This window comes from Lepus europaeus, chromosome 5, assembly GCF_033115175.1.
Source record: "Lepus europaeus isolate LE1 chromosome 5, mLepTim1.pri, whole genome shotgun sequence".
Classification (NCBI taxonomy): domain Eukaryota; kingdom Metazoa; phylum Chordata; class Mammalia; order Lagomorpha; family Leporidae; genus Lepus; species Lepus europaeus.
In genome coordinates, this window is record NC_084831.1 from 54,298,721 (window position 1) to 54,321,604 (window position 22,884).

The following is a 22,884-nucleotide window of genomic DNA, read 5'->3' on the forward strand; positions in this document are numbered from 1 at the left end:
AAATTCTCCTCTGTACTTGAAAAGATTTACTTAATATAGCTAACATAGTACTAATTTTATTTTTAATAATTATTTTTATCTTTTCCCCCTATTCGATGTAAGGTCCTTGAAGGGAGGGCTCTTCTCTCTAATGAAGGCTGTCAGGTAGCAACTCTGACTTCACAGAACTTGCAATTTAATGAGTGTGGTAGGGGGTGAGGAATGGAATTCACACACACAGACACATACACAGAAAACAGAGTGAGACAGAGTAAAAACACAACAGAGAAAATGACATGGAGAGATAGAGAGGGATGTAGACAGTTATGGTACAGGATAAAATGACTCAGAAGGATGGGGTTGCTATGTTCAAGTCACCAAAGCAGGCCTTGCTAAGGTGAAGAGAAACGCTTTGAAAAGAAGGCATCTGAATATCAGGAAGAATAACTTTGAGGAGAACTGGGCATGTTTCAGAAGTAGAGTGAAGAATTTAGGGAAAATGGCCCCTAAATTGCTTCCTACTTAAAATACTTGAGCTTATGAGAAATAAAGTAATTTCTACCATGTACCAGAAGCTTAGAAAAATGTCATGTAATTGTCCACAATGAAGTTAATAACAGTTTGAAAACAAAATGTCTGCGAATGTCTACATTCAATAATTTGTTGATTCCTTTAAAAAAAGTCCAAATCTATGTTTTTAATTAACATATATTCCCATAAGTCAGCTAGCAGATAACAAAACTGATATAAGTACTAGATAATATGTTCAATTCATTCAAGTGAAATTTGATCATAAAAACTATTAAAACTCACTTACTTGTGTATGGATAGATGAAACGGCAACAACTTCAACATTAAAAACACCTTTGTGGTTATCTACCCATTTCATGCCAGGCAGAGGGACCTATAAGATATTAAATATAATGACCAAGGTGCTTAAGTAGATTATGAATTCTGAAAACAAATTTCAAAGTTAAAATAACTCGAGGGGAAAAATATTATGGAAATATATTTTAATCATTGTAAATAAACTAAATTTTTATTTTGTAAATATTACAAATTCAGTATGTGTTTTCTACAAAAGAATCGAAAAGCTTGAGTAGAAAGCAGAAATAATGCCTCAAATTTCTATCTTCCCCAAGACATATCCCCTTATATCATTCTAAATGTTCTGTACACACATGTACTTTTATATAACCCTTAGCTAATATCAAACATGCTATTTTGAAACCTGCTTTTCACATGTTCCATGTGAATCTCCTTTATGTCAATAAATTCACATGTACAATGACACTTTAATGGTTTATACTATTCAATTTTATTTTTTATATCTATATTTATTTATATAAAGGGGACAGATTTCCTATGTAGTTTTAAGAACACAATGATACTTTCCACCCTCCCTCTCTCCTTCATTTCTATTATTTCAAATATGCCTATGTGTTTTAATTGGGTTTTTAAATATTCATAAGCAAAGGAAGCCTGTTGTTTTAAGGATTAGAAAATATTTTAATGTAAGTTATTGACAATATCAATTATTTGATTTAAAATTTTTAAAAGACAGGAACACAAATTCTATTCCCTCTGCTAAGTATGGTTAAAAATGTTGAATACAATATATAAAGCAGGCAAAGATTATGAAAGGTAAAAAGAAGAATGAAGACAAGCTAGCGACCTCAGGATGCAGGGAGGTACACAGTAGTATTTTCTGAGGTTTATTTTTGCCTCTTGTATCCTGGATTGGGTGCTAGAGAGGCTGGCAACACAGAGACACCAAAAGAAGCAAAATAAACAAACAAACAAACAAACAAAACAAAACAAAAACTAAGAAAAGTCTGCTCTCAAAAAAACTAAACAAACAAAAAAACAAAACACTCTAGCTCAACACAAAGAAACCAATCTTGGTCCTACTCATACCTCTACAGGCTGAGTGGGGAGCCTATGCTGCCACCCACAGCTGAATGGAATGTAGTGAGGTGCCCCTCTCCCCAGCTTAACCTCCATAAACTACGGTGACACCAGAGAGGGCAGAGTTTTGAGCCTTTCACTGCCTGGAGATAATAAGTCCCCAACGAGCTGTGGTGTCAGTGAGCAGTAAACCAGGTGTCCCCTCCTGCTCTTAGCCAGAGAGGTGTCAGCAAGGGGCCTAGTGGGAGGCTGAAACCCTACTTCCCTTCAAGTAATGAGCAGCATCTACCCAATTCACAGCAAGGAGTGATAAAAAAAAAAAAAAAGGCAGAGTGGGAAATGTGGACTTTTACCTCTGACTAACAGTAGCACCTCCCTCCCTCACTGCTAAAACAGAGTATTTATATAAGATCCAGCATATCATAACAGAACATACCAAAAAGCCAGGATATAACTGAAAATCATGAATCATGACAACCTCCACTTAAATGAAAAAAGACAATTAGACAACAGCACTAAAATGACATATACAATGGACAGATTTGGACAAGAATTTTACAGCACCCACCATAGAAAATACTTTGAGGAGAATTGGGCAAATAAAAAAAGACTCAGTAAAACAAACTAAATACAAAATACAAGGGGTGCCTGTTTATCATGTGTAGAAAAGAAAAAACTTATTTAAAAATTTGATGGAGTAACTTGAAATCTATCAAAGTAAGAAACTATTTATCTTTTTCAAGCTAAAACACTTGTTTTCAGTTTTAGAAATAATAGAAAGATAGATAATACATGTTCACATATTTCTTAGAAAATAACAGTTTTCAAAGTGTGGTCTAAGAATCAGCAATATAAAAATCATCTGGGCACTTTTAGAAACAAAACCCAACCTAGACCTACTACATCAGAAGCTCTGTGAATAAGGTTAAACAACTGGGTTGCTACAAATCCTTTAGTTAGTTCTGATGCATGTCAAAGTAAGAATTACTATCTCAAATACATGTAACAGGCAGTGGCAACAGCACTTTTCTTGTGTCTGGTACCATTCTAAATGTTCTTCATGTTACTATGTCATTCATATTGGCACACTGGTCGCCAAGGTTTCTCCCTCACTGTTAAGATTCCAATATTATTCAACAAGCATGAGTCCAATTCTGGACACTTTATGTTTGAAATATCCGTGTAACATACTGATAAAGATCTCAGTAGGCATTTTAATTTACCAGGCAAATAATTAACAAAAAATGGATGAGCAGAAATGAGGATCTGAGATTCAACTCACAAGAGGAGTCAAAGAGCATCTTGACTACTGCACAAGTTGTGGACCACACCACTTTGGTAGTGCCATTCACAGGAACCACAGACAGTGGTCTACCCTGGGAGTGGTACTTACACCCTCAGAGCAGGAGAAACACAAATACTGAGTGGGAAAACATGCTGAAAACCACGATGATGAAGTGTACAAAGCCACATAAAAAAGTTATTTTTTACCCAATTTTAAGAAGAAAATGACTGAGTCAAATCACTAAGAAACAGTGCAATGGTTTTAGAAATTAGCTTACCAGTACCTAAGCATGTTTACATGTCAAGCCTCACATTCTAATGCCCAAAGAACTAAAGTTAGAATATGTCAAAAGTATGGGCCAATATATACAAAATTGCAATACGCAATGTCCTACAAAAGTTGAAAATTTAAATAATTATTTCACTTCTTTTAAATTAAGCAATGAAACTTAGAACATATATTATTCTTTAAGTATAGTAATAAAACTGGCTCTTAATTAGGTGGTTTATCTCACATATCATTTGGTCACACTTTATGTCTACATCACTTAGTCAAGTTCAAATGATCTCCATATTCTTACTATATTGGCATATACAGGCTGCATTTCTCCTGTCAAAAACACTTGAAATCAGAAGTGTTTCAGATTTTCGAATTTCTTAAATTTCGGAATATTTTCATAGACTTTATCAGTTGAGCATCTGTAATCAAAAAACCCAAAATCCAAAATCAAATTTTAGCCCATGGGCTTAAAATGCTTTTTTGGGACATTTAAGATGTCAGACTTTTAGATTAGGGATGCTCAGTCCATGTAGCACCTTAGCCAGAAGAAAACCAGCTGCATCTCTTTAGAACGTTCACCTTGAATTTGCAAATCAATTAAGTAAAAATAGATAGTTAACTTTCACAAAAACTTGTTTAAAAATTTCCTTTGAAATATATTGCTAAGCCTGACAAAAGGCCACCTTTTTGACTAACAAAAACACATGAAAACGACATGAATGAAAGATTAGGGGTGGGGGTTCTGTATTTCTTTTTTACTATCTTATTCACTTAATAAACATTTGTTGACTACCTACAATGTAGCAAGCACTGTTCTAAATATGATACAGCAATAAAGACACGCAAAGAAAGAAATATTAAATACAAAATCAGTGAAACAAGGTATGAAGAGAAATAAAACAAAGTAAAGAGATAAAGCTGTGGAGGCTGTTCCTTAAGACAGAATAATCACAGATGACGGAGAGCAGATGTCTGAATGAAATGAAGAGGCGGGCCTTGTCATATAGCACAGCCAGCAAGGGAAAAGCAAAGGGCCTGCAACAAGAAAGGATTTCTCGCATTTGCTAAACAGCAAACACTGCACTATGAGGAAGGGGCTCAGTGAGTGACACAGAATGGTGAGAAATGAGATCAGAGCATAGTCCTGTATTGCTTTATTTTTTAAAAAATAAGAATACAAGTTTATTTGTGAACACTTTTTAAAATTATATTCTGACAACAAATGCCACCACATTATTCACCAGATACATTTCAGATTAATGTTTATCAGCAGTATAGTCAAAATCATTGAGACAGTGGTAATCACTGTGTAATAGTTCTCTAAAGAGGCACACTGGTTTGTAACAATAGCTACTGCTTGTTAACTGAGATTTTCTCCATGTTTGCATTTAGAGACTTTGATATCATATCTGTCATCATCAAAGCTATTATATCTCTTTTTTTTTTTTTTTTTTTTTGACAGGCAGAGTGGACAGTGAGAGAGAGAGAGACAGAGAGAAAGGTCTTCCTTTTTACCGTTGGTTCACCTCCAATGGCCGCTGCGGCCGGCGCACCGCGCTGATCCGATGGCAGGAGCCAGGTGCTTCTCCTGGTCTCCCATGGGGTGCAGGGCCCAAGCACTTGGGCCATCCTCCACTGCCTTCCCGGGCCATAGCAGAGAGCTGGCCTGGAAGAAGGGCAACCGGGACAGAATCCGGCGCCCCAGCCGGGACTAGAACCTGGTGTGCTGGCACCGCAAGGCGGAGGATTAGCCTGTTAAGCCATGGCGCCGGCCAAAACTATTATCTCCTATATATTTATAGCTACTATGTTTTCATTTACAAGATCATCAATTATAAAGATTCTAAAAAATTAAACTTGCTTTCCTTTTTTTTTTAATATTTATGACAAGATCACTCTTAAAAAACCTTATTTATTTATTTTTATTTTATTTGAAAGGCAGAGAGACAGATGGAAATAGGCCACCTGCTGATTCACTCCTATTATGCCCACAACAGCCAAGGCTGGGATAGGCCAAAGCCAGGAGCCTGGAACTCCACCCACGTCTCCCTGTGGGTGGTTGGGACCCAAGTACTTGGGCCATCATGTGCTCCCTCCCAGGATGCACACTGACAGGAGGGCGGGATCAGAAGTGAAGAAGCTGGGATCTGAACTAAATATTCTGATGTGGCATGCATGTATAACAAGCAGTGACTTAAGCACTGTACTAAATGCCTGATCTTTCCTCTAGTTTCTTAAAGATACCTTCTTTTCTACTAAAAGGAAATATTCATTTACTTGAAGAAGTTTCTTGTGAGACAAAAATGCAATTTTTCTTTCTTTTTTTTTTTTTTTTTTGTAATTTACAATGCATGTATTATTTGGATTCTCTACATAATTTTTTTTTTTTCAAGACAAAAGCTTCTAGAGTCTGGGATTATGGCATCCCAATCAGAGTCCCTGGGTTCAAGTCCCAGCTCCACTTCCAATCCAGCTTCCAGAGACTGTACATCCTGGGAATAGAGAAGATAAGATGATGGCTCGAGTACTTGGTTCACTGTTACCCACATGGAAGACCTGAATAGAGTTCTGGACTCCTGACTTCAGCCTGGTTCAGCCCCAGCTGTGGGCATTTCGAGAGTAAACCATAGGATTGAAGCTCTCTCTCTGGTTTTCTCACTTTCAAAAAAATAAATAAAAAGTAAAAAGAAAAGCTTCTTAGTTTTATATGGAGGAATTTTAACCATGGGGCGGGGGAGATAATATTACTTCATGATCTACATACTTAGAGGAAATGACAAGGTTTTGTTAAGTAAAATCAACTTTACAATAAAAACCCCTTTTCATTCAATCTGGAGAATTTCCACATGAGAGACACTGACCTCAGGAGACAGTACTGAGTAAGCCTGCGGTGGTTTTTCCAGTGAGACCGGGAGACAAAACTGGCCAGTCTTCAATCGTCCATTCTGAAGCATTGGTATCCACTTTAAAATGAAAATGAAATAATTTTAATTTAAATATGTGACAAAAATAATTATTTAGAAAGTTTTAAACTTGGCACAAAGGTCTAATTTGTCTCATATAATCAAACATTAAAGCATTGAAATATATGAGAAGTGTCTTCAAAAAGTTCATGGAAAATGCCTATTAGGAAAACACTATGCATTGATTTCAAAATTTTTTTCAACAAAGTAAACTTATCTCTTAAATCCATTTTCTCATACCAATTTTGAAATAATAGTAGGTTTTCTTATTCCTTGAAAGAGAAACTTCTCTGATTAAACTTTAGGATTCAGGACCCCAAAACAACATTATTACTAACCATGAAATACTTAAATGTAAAAACTGGTCTTTATTATCTAAGGGAAAGTTGGTTCAAGAAAAAGGCCACAAAGCACATCAATTCTAAAACTGAGATAATAGTTTCAATGTAAATAGTGAAAGATATAATTAGATATGAACACTGAAAACAAAACTAAAAAGCAGAAACACAATATTTTTTTCTTACAGTTAGCAAAATTAGTATTACAAACTGCAATTAGAGGGAGCGGGAAAGGGGAGGGCTGCGGGTGGGAGGGAAGTTATGGAGGGGGGGAAGCCATTGTAATCCATAAGCTGTACTTTGGAAATTTATATTCATTAAATAAAAGCTTTAAAAAAAAAAATGATTCAGGGGCTGGCATTGTAGCACAGCAGGTTAAATCACTGCCTGCAACAGTGGCATCCAATATGGCCACTGGATCATGTCCCAGCAGCTCCACTTCTGATCCAGCTCCCTGTTATTGTGCCTGGGAAAGCAGTAGCACGTGGGGGACCCAAACAAGAGTTCCTGGCTCCTGGCTTTGGCCGTTCGGGGTAAACCAATAGAAGATCTCTCTCTCCCCCCATCTCTCTGTAACTCTGCCTTTCAAATAAATAAGTAAATCTTTTTAAAAAGTAATGAATCAGGCCAGCACCGTAGTTCAACAGGCTAATCCTCCGCCTTGCAGCGCCGGCACACCGGGTTCTAGTCCCAGTCGGGGCGCTGGATTCTGTCCTGGTTGCCCCTCTTCCAGGCCAGCTCTCTGCTATGGCCCAGGAAGGCAATGGAGGATGGCCCAAGTGCTTGGGCCCTGCACCCCATGGGAGACCAGGAGAAGCACCTGGCTCCTGCCTTTGGATCAGTGTGGTGTGCCGGCTGCAGCGCGCTGGCCGTGGAGGCCATTGGAGGGTGAACCAACGGTAAAGGAAGAGCTTTCTCTCTGTCTCTCTCTCTCACTGTCCACTCTGCCTGTTAAAAAAAAAAAAAAAAAGTAGTAATGAATCAAATGGTGCTTTTTCTCTTTTGGTAGAAGCACGACACTTCTGACAAAATTGTGTGAAAGCATATTATATCTTTCATCTTAGGTACACTTTGAGAATAAAAACATAATACTGTTTGAAAAACATTCAAGGATTTTAATTTTTTTCTAAGAATATTTTTTATTCATTTTATTCAAATAATTTTCTCCTTAAATATTTATACTATACTATTCATTAAACACACAATAAGCAAGATCATCACCTAAGTATTTATATATGTCAACAAATCACATTAGGTAATTACATTAAAGTACCTTTTCTTGTTATGATGACTTCATAACCAATGCAACTTTATAACTACGGGGAATCAGACAGGTAATATTCAAGTAGGGAGAAACAGCAATTATACTGTAGTAAAATTATTTTCAAGGCCAAAGAGTCCAAGGGGTTGGGCATTTGGCCTAGATGTTAAGATGCTGCTTGGAATGTCCACATCCCGTATTGGAATCCCTGGGTTTGAGTCCTGATTCCGTGCTGGATTCTGGCTTCCCAATAACGTGTCCTCTGTGAAGCAGCAGGTAATGTCTCCAGCACTTGGGCCTGCCACCCACGCAAGAGGCACAGATTGAGTTCCTGCACTTCCAGCTTCACTCTGGCCCAGGCTAGATCTTTGAGAGTATTACGGGAGTGAACCGATGGATGGGAAATATTTCTGTCTCTGATTCTCAAGTAAATAAATAAAACATTTTTAAAGAGGGCTAAATATTTTACAAAAAGGACTTACTGTGTATCCAACTGGGGTTTCAAGAGGAGTATTTTGTTTTTGTTGACAACTAACATGATAAAAAGTAAAAAGCAAGTGATGATGGTCAGTTAAAGTAGCAGGGAGTTTAACTTTGATTTCTTCATGAAAATCGGGAGACCTTCATACAAAAAGAAATCAAGAAGTTAGTAATTTGTTCAAATAAATAATTATTGCATTTGTATATTTGAATAGTTTTAAAATTAATTTTAGGATTTATGCTTGATTTTTCTTCTAGTCCAAAATATTTTTCTTTTTTACCAATTTCCAAATAACTAAATCCTAATTCTCTACAAAGGAGCTGTCACTGTTTCTGAAATTTCTCATCTCATTTTATTAGCGGACTATACCATTTGAAAATCAATCAACAATTACCAACTAGGTATTGAAATATTCATCAATTTAGTAACTGTATGCAAGAGGCTAGGATAGCACTTTTATAATAATCAGCCAATTATGACAAATATTATATGGGAAAATGAGTTTTATAAGTGTATATTTTAAAACCATATCACAGAAAAATATTTTTCTACTACAGGACTAGAGCTTCATGTTAAGACTAAAGTATATCACATTTTTGAAAAAATAAGAAAAAGATATCCATAAAGACATTTTAACATAAAGTTATGCTCTCTATGGAGTGTCTTCTATCAATTAGTCAATTGTTAAAGAAGTAAAAAATTTTATCAAAAAATGAACCAGAGCTGACTGACTGCTCAAAAAGAAAACCAAAAAACAGTAAACCAGGGAATGACCACAAATTGCATTTGTACTACAATTTGAAGGAATTCCAAAACACTGTCAGAATACAACAAACATCACTTTTAATCAGATACGATCTCTCATCTTAGTATTTTCATCTCAATATTCATGGATTCAAATGTCTCAAGGGACATTTTTACAGGAAAGCATGACTTATTTAAGATTTAGACTTTAAAAAGATTGAATTTTAGCATTTTAATTTTCCATATTTAATTGCTAGCTCTCAGAATTATATTTAATAAAAATGCAAGCAAACCATGTGTCTCCAAAAATCTTCAAATTGAAGGCTGTTCTACCAATTAAGTTTTTTCTTAGTTACTAACATGCCAAACATCCTAAACTCTCAAATAAGGCTCAATAACAGTAACAGGTATAGATCTATTACAAAAATATTAAGTGGAACTAGGCTTTTAATAATTCTAAAAAGAAAGATATCTAATGCTAGCCAACTGAGACTTTGGTGAGGAAAAAAGATGCTACTGCTGCATCTTACTCTTGATCTCTGCAACTATCATTGATTATGAGAATGCTGGATTTACCAGCAGTGTTAGTACTGTCATTTAATTCCACTAATGTTGACAGCAACAAAAATAAAGATCTGGCCACAAACTGAGATACTTCTAAAAATACTACCTTCTTTATCAAATATCTTTCCTGGTATTGAGTCCTAAAAATAGCATTATATGAAAGCTTTGTTGGAAATTAAATATCTACAAGAGTTAATCATTCAGCAAGTAGGTCTAGTTGCATACGTTTAGTTACATATTGCTTTACTTTTGTCTTCATTTTAAAGACAAATATATAAAAAAATTACCCTCAAAAAGCGTACACCTTAGTAGGAATATAAATAGGAACACACATATAAATGGTTATGCTGTAAAACAGGAGTTGGCAAACTATGGCCCATGGGTTAAATCCAGGGCAGTGCCTGATTTTGTATAGCCTATAAAAAAAGAATGGTTTTTATATTCTTTTAATGATTGGGGGAAAAAGTAAAAAAAAATGAGATGTGAAAATTTTTTGAGATTCAGATTTCAATGTCTGTAAATAATTTTATTGGAACACAGTGATACTCATGTATTTGTAATTTTACTTATTGTCTGTGTTTGTAGAGCTGAGTGGTTCCAAGACAGAAAATACAGTCACAGTTCCAAAATATACACTATTCAGTCCTTTATGAAAAATGTTTGCCACTCCCTGAAATACAGCATACAGAGTTAGGCACTTCAAGAACAGGGATAAACAGATTGCTTCAAGAGTAAGATCTGAGAATTGTCATTTAGGAGGTGACATTAGTTACAGAGCTTAAAGAGTAACTAGATGTTCAATAAACAGAAGAAATCAGTATTATAATAGAAATAAAAATCCAAGAAAGACCCAGAAACAAGACAGTAAAACATATGTTTGATAATAAGGCATACAGAAAATCATTAAGACTTAAAAGTTGATTGGATACTAGAGAACGGAATAAGGAAAGCAAAGGTGTATTACATTTTGAGCCAGAGTAACTGGCAAAAGGTGTATTACATTTTGAGCCAGAGTAACCAAAACGGAAAGTCAGATAGAAACAGAGTCAGGAAAAGAATAAATGATGGATATATGGGAATTGAGAAGGCAGCAGGACACCAAAATGAGTATGTCCACTATAGGCCCTTGAAAACACATTTCTATACCTCAGGAAGATTATTGTGGAAAACAGCTGGAAACAATTCACATAAACATTAGAGTAGCAGCGATTTTTTTGACTGTAATTGAGAGATACATAGAAGGTTATTTAGGAAGAGAACACACAGACAAAAGTGGGTTAAGGGCAAAGCTGCAACGTTCTGTATGAAATGCCTATACTTAAAAGAAAAAAAACTACTACAGAAAAAAAAAAAAAAAGAATTTTCAAAAAAGTAGAAGGAAACCAAGATAGCTCCATTAAAAAAAAGCTAAGAAAGACGGTTTTAAGGGGTTGGGAGATGGGTGGGAAAGTCAAAGAAAATATATACTATTCAATAGCACTTAGAAAAGATTTTTTCACTTTTTTTTGTTTTGTTTTAAGCATGGGAAATAGAACTTTTTTGAAAGAGAGAGATGGATCCAACAAAACATGAAATTGATTATGCAAGAAAAGGCATAAATGATTGACCCACATTCTGGAACAGGCTGGATAGGACTGTTTGAAAGCAGAGGTGACAAGGTTCACGTTGAGCAAAGGGTAGGGGATTAGTAACTTGGAAACAGAAGAAAAGGCAGATCAGTATGGAAATAATTTAAGGTGAAGAGTAGAGTAGGTGATGGATCGGATCTCAAGCTGGATGGTCTTAATTAAGTTAATAAAATAGGAATGCTGAGAGTAAAGCAAACAAAAGAAATAGGAGCTAGAGAGTTAGTTTAAAAAACATGACAATAAGATTACAGAATAGAGGGACTAGAGAAGATAAAACAAAGGGAATTACTGTAAGCCCATTATATAATAAAATAATGTAATTCACAATAGCCTTAAATGGTTTAATTTTTGTGTCCAAAAGCATTCAATAAAGCTCCCAAAAGAAAACAAAAATTAAGTATTACCCAAAGTTAGCAATTTTCCAAAGGCAGTAAATGGAAAATATCAAAATAAATGAATTAATGGATTTTTAGAGCACCTCTAACTTAACTAATGCATTCAAGCATAGTAAACAGTTTAGTAAAACTCTCAACTGCCAGGGGATACTAGCGAAATAGCAAACGACCAGAAGCCACAATGATAACAACAATAAAAGGAAAATTAAAGGATCAGAGAATTTGATAGAGAAGATGTCTTGTGTATAAAGTCTTAATATTTGAGATGTCTGTGGAGAACGGTTGTGCATCTATAGATTGAAAACTGTAACTTGGATGTCAGCCTTGAACTTGGCACATTCAGTGCAGCAAAGCATCTGGTAAACATACTAACGTGGGTACTAACAATGCCATTGAGAAGTGAGTAACTTTGAAAGAAATATTTGAATTCAGTACCTGTTATGATATACTACGGCTGTATAGGCTTCCTTTGAAAATTCTGAACAGCTAGATTTACCAAAGATTACCTGTAACAAATAACAGCATGTTGAAAATTTTTGTAATAAATGTTGGATGTTTCATATCTATGTAAGAATTTGTCTAATTTAATAGCTATTTGAGAAAAAAATGGGCAAAATCAGCCCAATGAAGAACAATGTGCTGACCTTCATTTCAAAGTTCAATTGCTCTAAAAAAGTTCTAGTTTTTCATGATAGACCCACTTGTCATTCAAAATTCCAAAAAGTTTCTATAAATTATAGTTACTGGGCAATAAAGCACATTTCTTCCCTTTTTCTCAAAGAGAATAAAGAATTCATTTTTAAACTGGATGTAGAGGCTGGTATTGTGGCGCAGCGGACAAAGGCACCACCTGCAATGCCGGCATTCCATATAGGCATCTGTTTGAGTCCTGGCTTGCTCCACTTCCCATCCAGCTCCTTGCTAATAGCCTGGGAAAGGCAGCAGAAAACAGTCCAAGTGTTTAGGACCCTGCTACCCTCATGGGAGACCAGGATAAAACTCCTGGCTCCTGGCTTCAGCCTGGCCTAGCCCTGGCTATGGTGGCCATCTTAGGGGTGAACCAACCAGTAGATGAAAGATCTCTCTCTCTTTCTCCCCCTCTCTCTGTGGCTCTTTCAAACAAATAAATAAATCTATAACAAATAAAATAAAATAAAAAATAAACTGAATATAGCCTATCATTTGTAATTTATATAAGAAATATCCTAGCATGGTGGCTTATTTACTGTACAAATTGGTAGTTTTTCTACTAAAACAGCACATGCATTTTGAAAGTTAAATATAAATTATTTATGATTGAGATAAAAAATTTTATTTTAAGTCAAGCTATGTATCTTTCGTGTCTAGTACTCTCTGAAAACTACTTCACAATGGAGGAGGAGCTCCATTTTTACATACATTTTTTAAGAAAAATCCATCATATTAAAAAAAAATACTATACAAACTTTGGAGAAAGTTTAAATTTGCGTAACTGATTGATAAGTGGCTTAATGATGTCAAGGTCATAATTACGATTCCTAGGTGAGCCAGAGATGCAACGTTTTCTAGCCATAGATGAAAAACTCTTAAGTCTGGTTAGCTATTTTACATATGCATGAATAAGTATGTGGACATGTCAGCATATTTCCATCAACACAACTGGTAAAACATAAAGCTTATTCTTTATATAAAGGGATTAACTGATACCACTTTTAATTAAAAAGGCATAGTAGGCATTTGTTTCTTTTTGTAGTATTTCAAGCAGATCTTTTTATTTTAGGGTTCTGGAAAAGTATAATAATTATAACTCTCCTAGATAAGTCTATTTTATCAATCTGCTAATACCTTGGCATATTTTTATAAAATGGCCCAGTGCCAGAATTATGAAGGTTATACCTTTTATCATACCAAAATTATATAATCAAAATATTATCTTTGGATTTATTTGAATAGTGCTTATTTTTTAAAAAATAAGCAAAACACATTACGTTTATATTTATATACTCTTTCAAACCAGTCACTCACATAAACATAAAAGCATTATATTTTCACATGACTAATAATACACAGGGGAAAGGAATCGTAGTATCTTTTTTGTCCCCTGAAAAGCTATCATTTTTGTAAATACCTTGTTTGTTTTCATAAGATGGATGTTATAAAGTGTAAATATTTTTCTTTTGACCATTTGACATGTATTTTAAATCATTCCACAACAGTTATATACGAAGCACCGCAGTAAGTCTCACGATACAGATATGAGTAAGACATGGGCCCTGCCCTCAAGGAGCTCACAGTCTAAAGAACAAGTTGAAGCAAACACAGAATCATAATGTGAAAAAGCCGTGAAAGAAGTGAGAAGAAGTTATGGCTGCACCAAAGAGGGAGTGCTCTATCTGCCAGGGTAGGTGGGGTGCAGCTGGGGCTATATAGAACGGTCATACATATGCTTATACAGGAAGAATGTGTTAGGCAAACAATAAAAACAGATTATTTTACACATAATACATTTGTTATGTGCTCCAATTCACATACAGGCTGACAAAGCATTTGTTTTCACATTCCAGTATCTTTTCATCAAACATGACAGTACATTCATTCCTTCAGCAGAAATAAAGAGCTAGTAAAGAGAATGCAATACTAATACCAAATCTCAAAATAAACTCTACATTTATTCAACAGATGTTCATTCAGCATATATTATATTTAAGATCCGAAATGGCTGCCATGGGAGAATACAAACATGAATAATATGTGCTGGCTACTGTCAAGGAGACCCAGCAATGCTGATGAAACCATGTAACAGGGGAAAAAAAAGGACGCTTTCCCTACCAAGTGGAAAATCAGAACAAATTGATTAAAAGACAGATATGGAAGGATAAAAATAAGAATCTGTTAACAATGCATCTGCTCTGAATTCATTTTCATTCCATTTAGGGTTCTAAGAGGATGAACATCGTCAGCAATAATGTACTTCTATGTTACTGACTTCACTTATGTCAAAAATCTTTTGTCATCAAAGGTAGATTTATTAATGTTCCATAAATCCTAAATAATAATTTAAGCAGTCAAGAGTCCATGAAGTCTGGCCTCTGTACACTACTTCTGATGCATCTTCCATTTGCTCTGGCTTACTGGCAACTCAAACACTGTATGAGTCACTCACTATTCATGGACATTCCCAGGCTTGAACCACTTTCTCCTCTCTCCACACCCACTGCCATTAACATTGTAACAACCTTTGGTTTGAGTATAGAAGTACCACATCTATGTGATGTTTGCTTGTTACCTCAGTAAGGCAGTCTCTTCTACCTGCAAGTCCTTTCAATCCCTATACCAATTCTTTAACAATTAGCACATACCTCAGTTCACAATACTGGCTGTGAAACGTAATCCCTTCTGAGATTTAAAAACACTGACACCTGCTTCTGATACCCAGAGACTGATTTAATTCAAATGAGATTCAGTTTGAGCCCTGGTACTTTTAAAGCTCCTCAGGTGAAGCTAATGTTACAGCCAAGATTGAGAACTAATACCAGAGTTTCTCAACCAAGATCAGAAGAGCCAAACACAGCTCATGACAAGAGCCTCGGGTGATTGCTGACGTCATAAATAAGAGTGTCAATTGTTAAATCAACAACGGGAGTCACTGTGCACTTACTCCCCATGTAGGATCTCTGTCCTTAATGTGTTGTACTATGTGAATTAATGGTAAAAGTAGTCTTCAAACAGTACTTTATACTTTGTGTGTCTGTGTGGGTACAATCTGTTGAAACCTTTACATAGTATATACTAAATGAAATGCGTATAAAGATAATTAAGAATGAATCTTGATGAAGAATGGGATGGGAGAGGGAGCAGGAGATGGGATGGTTTGCGGGTGGGAGGGTGGTTATGGGGGGAAGAACCGCTATAGTCCAAAAGTTGTACTTTTGCAATTTATATTTATTAAATAAAAATTTTCTAAAAAAAAAAAACAGCCAAACTTATTAGAATCACCTTGCCTTTCATCCTAACAGGAGTTGGGCAGAATCAGAATCACAAATACCAAAAGCAGAGAAAAGGTGTCTGCACTTTTTGATATAGTTCCCTTTCCCTGTATGTATTTGTTTTATGTCCTCTAGTACAGGGGTGGGAAATATCCAGCCTGTGAGTGTATGGTCTTGCCCTACCAAGGCAACCACAGGCAGGACTCAAAATTCAATAAATCTATATAGCAGGCTAATTTTTAAGTTGATGATTTTTCATGGCCTGCAAATGACATTATAAATATCTAAAAGGCCCTTGGCAGAAAAAAGGTTCCCCATCCTGCTCTAGACTACAAATGTTATTCATCTTTGTATTTCTGGGATGCCTAGTATACCAAGTCCTCAATAAGTAAGTTAGACTTCAAGCAAACTCATACTGTCTACACACAGTGATGAAGTTAGAAGTCTGCTGTTAAAGATCACATTAATTTCCAGATTAGAGCTGCCAACCAAATAATATAAAAAACATACTTGGATCTTGTTTGAAGAGCAGAAAAAGTAAAGAATTATTTCTTACCGGCATAGCATTGCTTGGATCCTCCCCATACATAAATTGGACTTTCACTGTTATATTTCTGGCAGAACCTTGACGATTGGCAAAATTAAGACTTTGAGGGTATATGTAAAGCAGATTTCTGTGAAAACAACAGCACAAACAATGGTTAATTCATATCTACAAATACTATATATCCTCACTATTATAAAAGCAACAGATAAACAAAATATGAATATTTGTTAGCCACACATTTTATTCAATCCTTTGAGTAACTGCTCAAATATACAGAAAAAACATATCTAGACGTTGCAGATGAATTAATACCTCCGCTCCACCCACCCAGGGCCAATGCTGTGGCATAGCTGGTAAGGCTGCCACCTGCAGCACCAGAATCCTATACGGGAGCCAATTCAAGTCCTGGCTGCTCCTCTTCCAAAACAGTTCCCTGCTGTGGCCTGGGAAGGCAGTGGAGGCTCGGGTCCCTGTGCCCCTGCAACCACATGAGAGACCCAGAAGAAGCTCCTGGCTCCTGGATTCACATTGGCCCAGCTCCAGCTTTTGCAGCCATTTGGGGAGTAAAGCACTGGATAGATGGAAGACTCCCCCACCTCCCTGCCTCTCTGTAGCTCTGCCTTTCAAACAGATAAATAAATCTTAAAAAAAAAAAAAAAGACTCCCCCCAAAAACTGAACACATACAATTAAATAAACAACAAAACTGAAATCAGTACACAGGTCAGTCAAGATTTAAAACTCATTATCTTTCTTCTACATGAAGTTTCTAGGAAATAAATGAGTATGGAATGAAACATTATTTAAGAAGTTAAAAGACACAGTGACTCCTGTTGCTGATTTAACAATTTGACACTCCTGTTCATGGCGTCAGTAATCTCCCTAGGCTCTAGTCATGAGTTGCCAGGGCTATGGAAGCCTTTAGAGTTCGCTGACAGCTTTAATATTATCTTAGTTCTTCCAAGCAGAAATAAATCAAATGGCATTTATAAATGTGGTTTTTGTATAAATGTGCTCATGTATTTCAGAGGTAAAATATTCTACATTTATTTTTTTAAAACACATAAGGTGAGTTTAACACAGGTAGTTAATATCAAACAATCACATTATACTCTGCATTTATTTGATTTCTTGTCCAGTTTATGATCACATGTCTAACACACACTTTATTTGTCCCTGTTGCTAATGTAGGAAAGAGAAATAAATAAAGACATCAAAAGAAAGGGTTAAAAAAAAGTTACTTTATCTGAAGAACAGTGCTCGGAGCTGATGAACAAGTGAACTAGACTTCAAGTATAATAAAACAGTGCTTACCAAATGAAGAAGCAATGAAATTAGGTCTAAATTTTCTGGAAAGCAGTAGGGAAATTCAGAAAATTTAAACAAACATACCCTTTGATCTAACACACCTACCTCTAGTCTGAGGAGAAAACTGCACACATGGACAAACAAGTATGGTCAAAGTAATTCATTACATATTTTAATAGTACAGAATAATTATAAATAATTATAAAATATGTTCATCTGTAGGGTTAAGCATCCTTAATCTGAAAACCCAAGATCTAAAATTTATATGAAAATGTTTTGAACATTTTCCAGATGGCAGAGTACAGAGGGAGCTTACTGCTCCAATCCAGCAGAAGATAGTTTAAAAAAGTGGAGAGAGTGCAGTCTCAGGGAAGAGTTAGGGAGAAAATGGTAAAGGAAACTCTATGCAAATTAGAGGGACACGGTGGATCTATGTGAAAGGTATGGATGCTCAAACCTCAGGACCCCAGCAGTCGAGAGAATACGTACCAGCATTAGAGAGTGAGGTGAGACCAGACTGCAGCAGCCTAAGCCACTGGCAATAGAGCAGCAGGAAGAGGCTACAGGGAACCCAGCTTAGAGCCCCACAGGGGATAGTGTACCTGCCAAACTAGAGGAGGAAAATAAAGAAAAAAAAAAAGAAAAAGGAGGGACACATTTCTCTTTCACTGATCACCTTACAATGGCGTCCTGTAACAAGTAAATAGAGCAGGTGCCATATTGGACATATGTAACAGCTGCACCAGCTTGTGTCCACACCCAGCAACCACCCAAGTGGAGACTCTTGACTCCAGTGGAGAGAACTAACAGGGGGCTGGGTGCTCGTGACTGTGGGAGGCTTGTGTGTTGGGACTGTGAAAAAAGCTGAGGCTGGGTGGAAGGACTCATGGTGGGGCTAGAACTTTGGGCAGTCATTGTAGGAGACTCCTCACAATTAGGGATTCGTGGTTACCTCGTAAGGGACACTGCTGGGGAATCTGAGCTTATATCTGAGGACTGCACAGATCCTTTGTGTGGTCCTTGGGGCAGAGCAGATAAATATTATATACACTGAGGCTAGCATTCAGACACTGGTCTCCTTTGAGTAGAGGAGCTCAGCTGAACAGAATAAACCTCCTTTCTGATTTAAAAAAAAGAGAGAGAAAGAGAAGATTTGCCACTCTAAATCTGGGTGTGTCACTTCAGACACACCCTTCATCCTGGAGAACTTAATAGAGCTCCCTGGCTCACCCACCACACCCCTGTAGACATTCATGGAAAGTAACCTGGCCAGCGCTGTGGCTCACTAGACTAATTTTCGCCTGTGGCGCCAGTACCCCAGTTGGGGCACCGGATTCTGTTCCGGTTGCTCCTCTTCCAGTCCAGCTCTCTGCTATGGCCCGGGAGTGCAATGAAGGATGGCCCAAGTACTTGGGCCCTGCACCCGCATGGGAGACCAGGAGGAAGCACCTGGCTCCTGGCTTCAGATGGTTCAGCGAGCTGGCCGTAGCGGCCATTTGGGGGGTGAACCAATGGAAGGAAGACCTTTCTCTCTATCTTTCTCTCACTGTCTAACTCTGCCTGTCAAAAAAAAAAAAAAAAAAAAGCAAGCAAGCAAGCAAGCAGGCAACCTACTTATCTACGGAGGCATAGTACAAAGATAAAAGCTGCCACAGTGAAAAAACAAAGAAGAAATCAACCAGTATCTCCACAAATGCCAAATAACAAAAGGACCAATTCAAGAAACAAAAATAAGGAAGACATGACATCAACAAAGAACACAAAACTTCAATACCAGATTGTGAAGATGATGAGATTGAAGAAATGCCAGAAATGGAATTCAAAAATTTGATCATAAGATCACACGAAAGAAATCAGAAGCAAATGCACAAACTAATGACATCCATATGTGACATGAAAGAAAACTTCTCTCATGAAATTTGGATCTTAAAGAGAAATAAAAATGAAATGAAGGATTCAATAGAACAAATAAAAAATGTAGTGGAAAGCCTTAACAACACAATCAGTGAAGCAGAAGAAAGAACATCTGACGTAGAAGACAAAGCACAGGAAATTATACAGTCAAACCAAAAACAAGAAGAGGAAATTAGAAAACTAAAAAATACTGTTGGGAATCTACAGGTATTAGAAATGCTTTTTAGTGAAATAATAACAGAATACATCCCTAATTTGGAGGGAAAAAAAGGGGTGGGGGGACATCCAAGTACAGGAAACACACAGAAATCCTAATAGACATGAACAGAAAAGATCTTCACCATGACATATGGTTATCAAACTCTCAAAAGTAAAACATAAAGAAAAGATTCTAAAATGTGCAAGAGAGAAATGACAGATTACTTACAGAGGATCTCAAATTAGACTCACAACAGACTTCTCATCAGAAACCCTACAGGTAGGAAGAGAATGCTGAGATATATTTCAAGTCTTAAGAGAAAAAAACTGTCAACCCTGAATATTATACCCTGAAAAGCTCTCATTTATGAATGAAGGTAAAATCAAGACCTTCCATAACAAACAGAAATTGAAAGAATTTGGGGCCGGCGCTGTGGCATAGCAAGTAAAGCCACTGTCTGCAATGCCAGCATCCTATATGGGTGCTGGTACGTGTCCCAGCTGCACTACTTCTGATCCAGCTCCCTGTTATGGCCTGTGAAAGCAGCAAAAGACAGCTTAAGTCTTTGGGCCACTGCCCCTGCATGGGAGACCCGGAAGAAGCTCCTGGCTCCTGGCTTTGGATTGGCGCAGCTCTGGCTGTTGCGGCCAATTGAGGAGTGAACCAGCAGATGGAAGACCTCTCTCTCCCTCTGCCTCTCCTTCTCTCTCTCTGTGTAACTCCGATTTTCAAATAAAGCTTAAAAAAAAAAAAAATCAAAGAATTTGTCACCACCCGTCCAGACCTACAAAAGATGCTTAAGGATGTGCTGTACACAGCACGAAGAAATATGGTCATCACTACAAAAGAAGGTAAAGGAAGGAAATCTCCCAGTAAACGTTCAAAGGAAATTCAAAGTAAAAAATGGGAATATTTTTGGAAAAACGGCAAGGCAAAGTCATTACTCATCAATAGTCACCTTGAACGTAAATGATCACAACTCTCCAGTTAAAAGACACAACTGGCTGAATGGATTAAAAAGCAAAATCCATCTATTTGCTATCTGCAAGACACACATCTCACCAACAACAATGCTCACAGACTGAAAGTAAAAGGTTGGAAAAAGATATTCCATGCTAACAGAAGCCAAAAAAGAGCTTGTGAAGACATCCTAATATCAGACAAAATAGACTTTAATACAAAAAATGTTAGAGACAAACAAGGACATTATGTAATGATTAAGGGATCAATTCAACAAGATGATGTGACAATTATAAATGTATATGTACCTAATTATAGGGCACCTGGCTATTTAAAAGAAATTCTAAGGGATATAAATGGAGACATAGCAATGGATAGATCAACAAGACAGTTAATCGACACTATCAACAAAATGGACCTAACATACATTTATAGAACTTTTCATCCTACAGTTGCAGAATACACACTCTTCTTACCAGTGCATGGAACTTTCTCTAGGATTGACCACATACTAGGCCATAAAGCAAGTCTCAGCAAATTCAAAAAAATTGAAATCATAGCATGCATCTTCTTGAACCACAATGGAGTGAAGCTGAAAATCAGCAATTCAGGAGGAATCTCTAGAACATATGCAAACAAATGAAGCCTGAACAACATGTTCCTGAATGAACAGTGGGTCACAAAATAAATCAAAGGAGAAATAAAAGCATTTCTGGAAATAAATGAAGATGACAATACAACATATCAAAATTTATGGGAGAAATAGCAAAATCAGTGTTAAGAAGAAAAGTTAAAGCAATTGGTGCTTACATCAACAAATTGGAAAGGCACCAAATAAATGAAATAAGAAAGCATCTCAAGGATCTAGAAAAACAAGAGGAAATCAAATCCAAAACTAGTAAAATAAATAATTAAAATTAGAGAATAAATCAATAAAATTGAATCAAAAAAATACAAATCAAAATGGCCAACAACCACATGAAAAAATGTTCAAAAACAAAATTAATAAAAAGAAATATTCACTGTGCTTCTAACTTAATATTAAAAATATTATATGATTAAATTATGAGTTCTTTTTTTTGTGTGTTCTACTTAATACTATTGGTTGAACTCTATAATTAACACACAATTATTCTTAGGTGTTTAAATTTAACTGAAAAGTGATCTCTGTTAAATATAAGAGTGGGAATAAGAGAGGGAGGAGATGTACAATTTGGGACATGCTCAAGCTTACTTGCCCCAAATGGTGGAGTTAGAAATGTGCCAGGGAATTCCAATACAATCTCATCAAGGTGGCATGTACCAATGCCATCTCACTAATCCAAGTGATCAATTACAGTTCACAATTGATCATACTGATAGGTCTAAGAGTCAAAGGGATCACATAAACAAGATTAGTATCTGCTAATACTAACTGATAGAATAAAAAAGGGAGAGAACGATCCAACATGGGAAGTGGGAGACACAGCAGACTCATAGAATGGCAGATGTCCTAAACAGCACTCTGGCCTCAGAATCAGCCCTTAAGGCATTTGGATCTGGCTGAAGAGCCCATGAGAGTATTTTAGGCATGGAAAGCCAAGATACTCTGGCCAAAAAACAAACAAATAAACAAACAAAACAAAACCAACAACACGAACACACCTAAATGAAAGATCTCTGCGAGAGACCCCAGTAGAAAGAACAGGCCATCAAAGAAGGAGGTACTTTTCTCTGAAGGGAGGCGAGAACTTCTACTTTGACTATGACCTTGTCTAAATAAGATCAAAGTTGGTGAACTCAAAAGGCTTCCATAGCCTTGGCAACTCATGACAAGAGCCTAGTGAGATTACTGACGCCATAAACAAGAGTGTCAATTTGTTAAGTCAACAACAAGAGTCACTGTGCACTTACTCCACATGTAGGATCTCTGTCCTTAATGTGTTGTTCAATGTGAATTAATGTTATAACTAGTACTCAAACAGTATTTTACACTTTATGTTCTGTGTGGGTGCAAACTGATGAAATCTTTACTTAATATATACTAAATTGATCCTCTGTATATAAAGATAATTGAAAATGAATCTTGATGTGAATGGAATGGGAGAGGGAGCAGGAGAGGGGAGGGTTGTGGGTGGGAGGGAAGTTATGGGGGGGGAGCCATTATAATCCATAAACTGTACTTTGG

General features: G+C 36.5%; 1 protein-coding gene across 2 annotated transcripts in view; it reads right to left on the bottom strand.

The window, feature by feature from the left end:
* The window catches only part of DOCK7 (dedicator of cytokinesis 7), a 248,232-nt gene that overhangs the window by 111,531 nt on the left and 113,817 nt on the right, over positions 1 to 22,884 (bottom strand). For both annotated transcript variants that reach the window (XM_062191451.1, XM_062191452.1), the window contains exons 15-19: positions 16,347 to 16,464; positions 12,261 to 12,331; positions 8,496 to 8,634; positions 6,313 to 6,414; positions 797 to 883 (exon numbers count right to left, since the gene is read on the bottom strand). In XM_062191451.1, the coding sequence (XP_062047435.1) occupies positions 797 to 883; positions 6,313 to 6,414; positions 8,496 to 8,634; positions 12,261 to 12,331; positions 16,347 to 16,464 (517 nt within the window). The remainder of the gene's footprint in view (positions 1 to 796; positions 884 to 6,312; positions 6,415 to 8,495; positions 8,635 to 12,260; positions 12,332 to 16,346; positions 16,465 to 22,884) is intronic.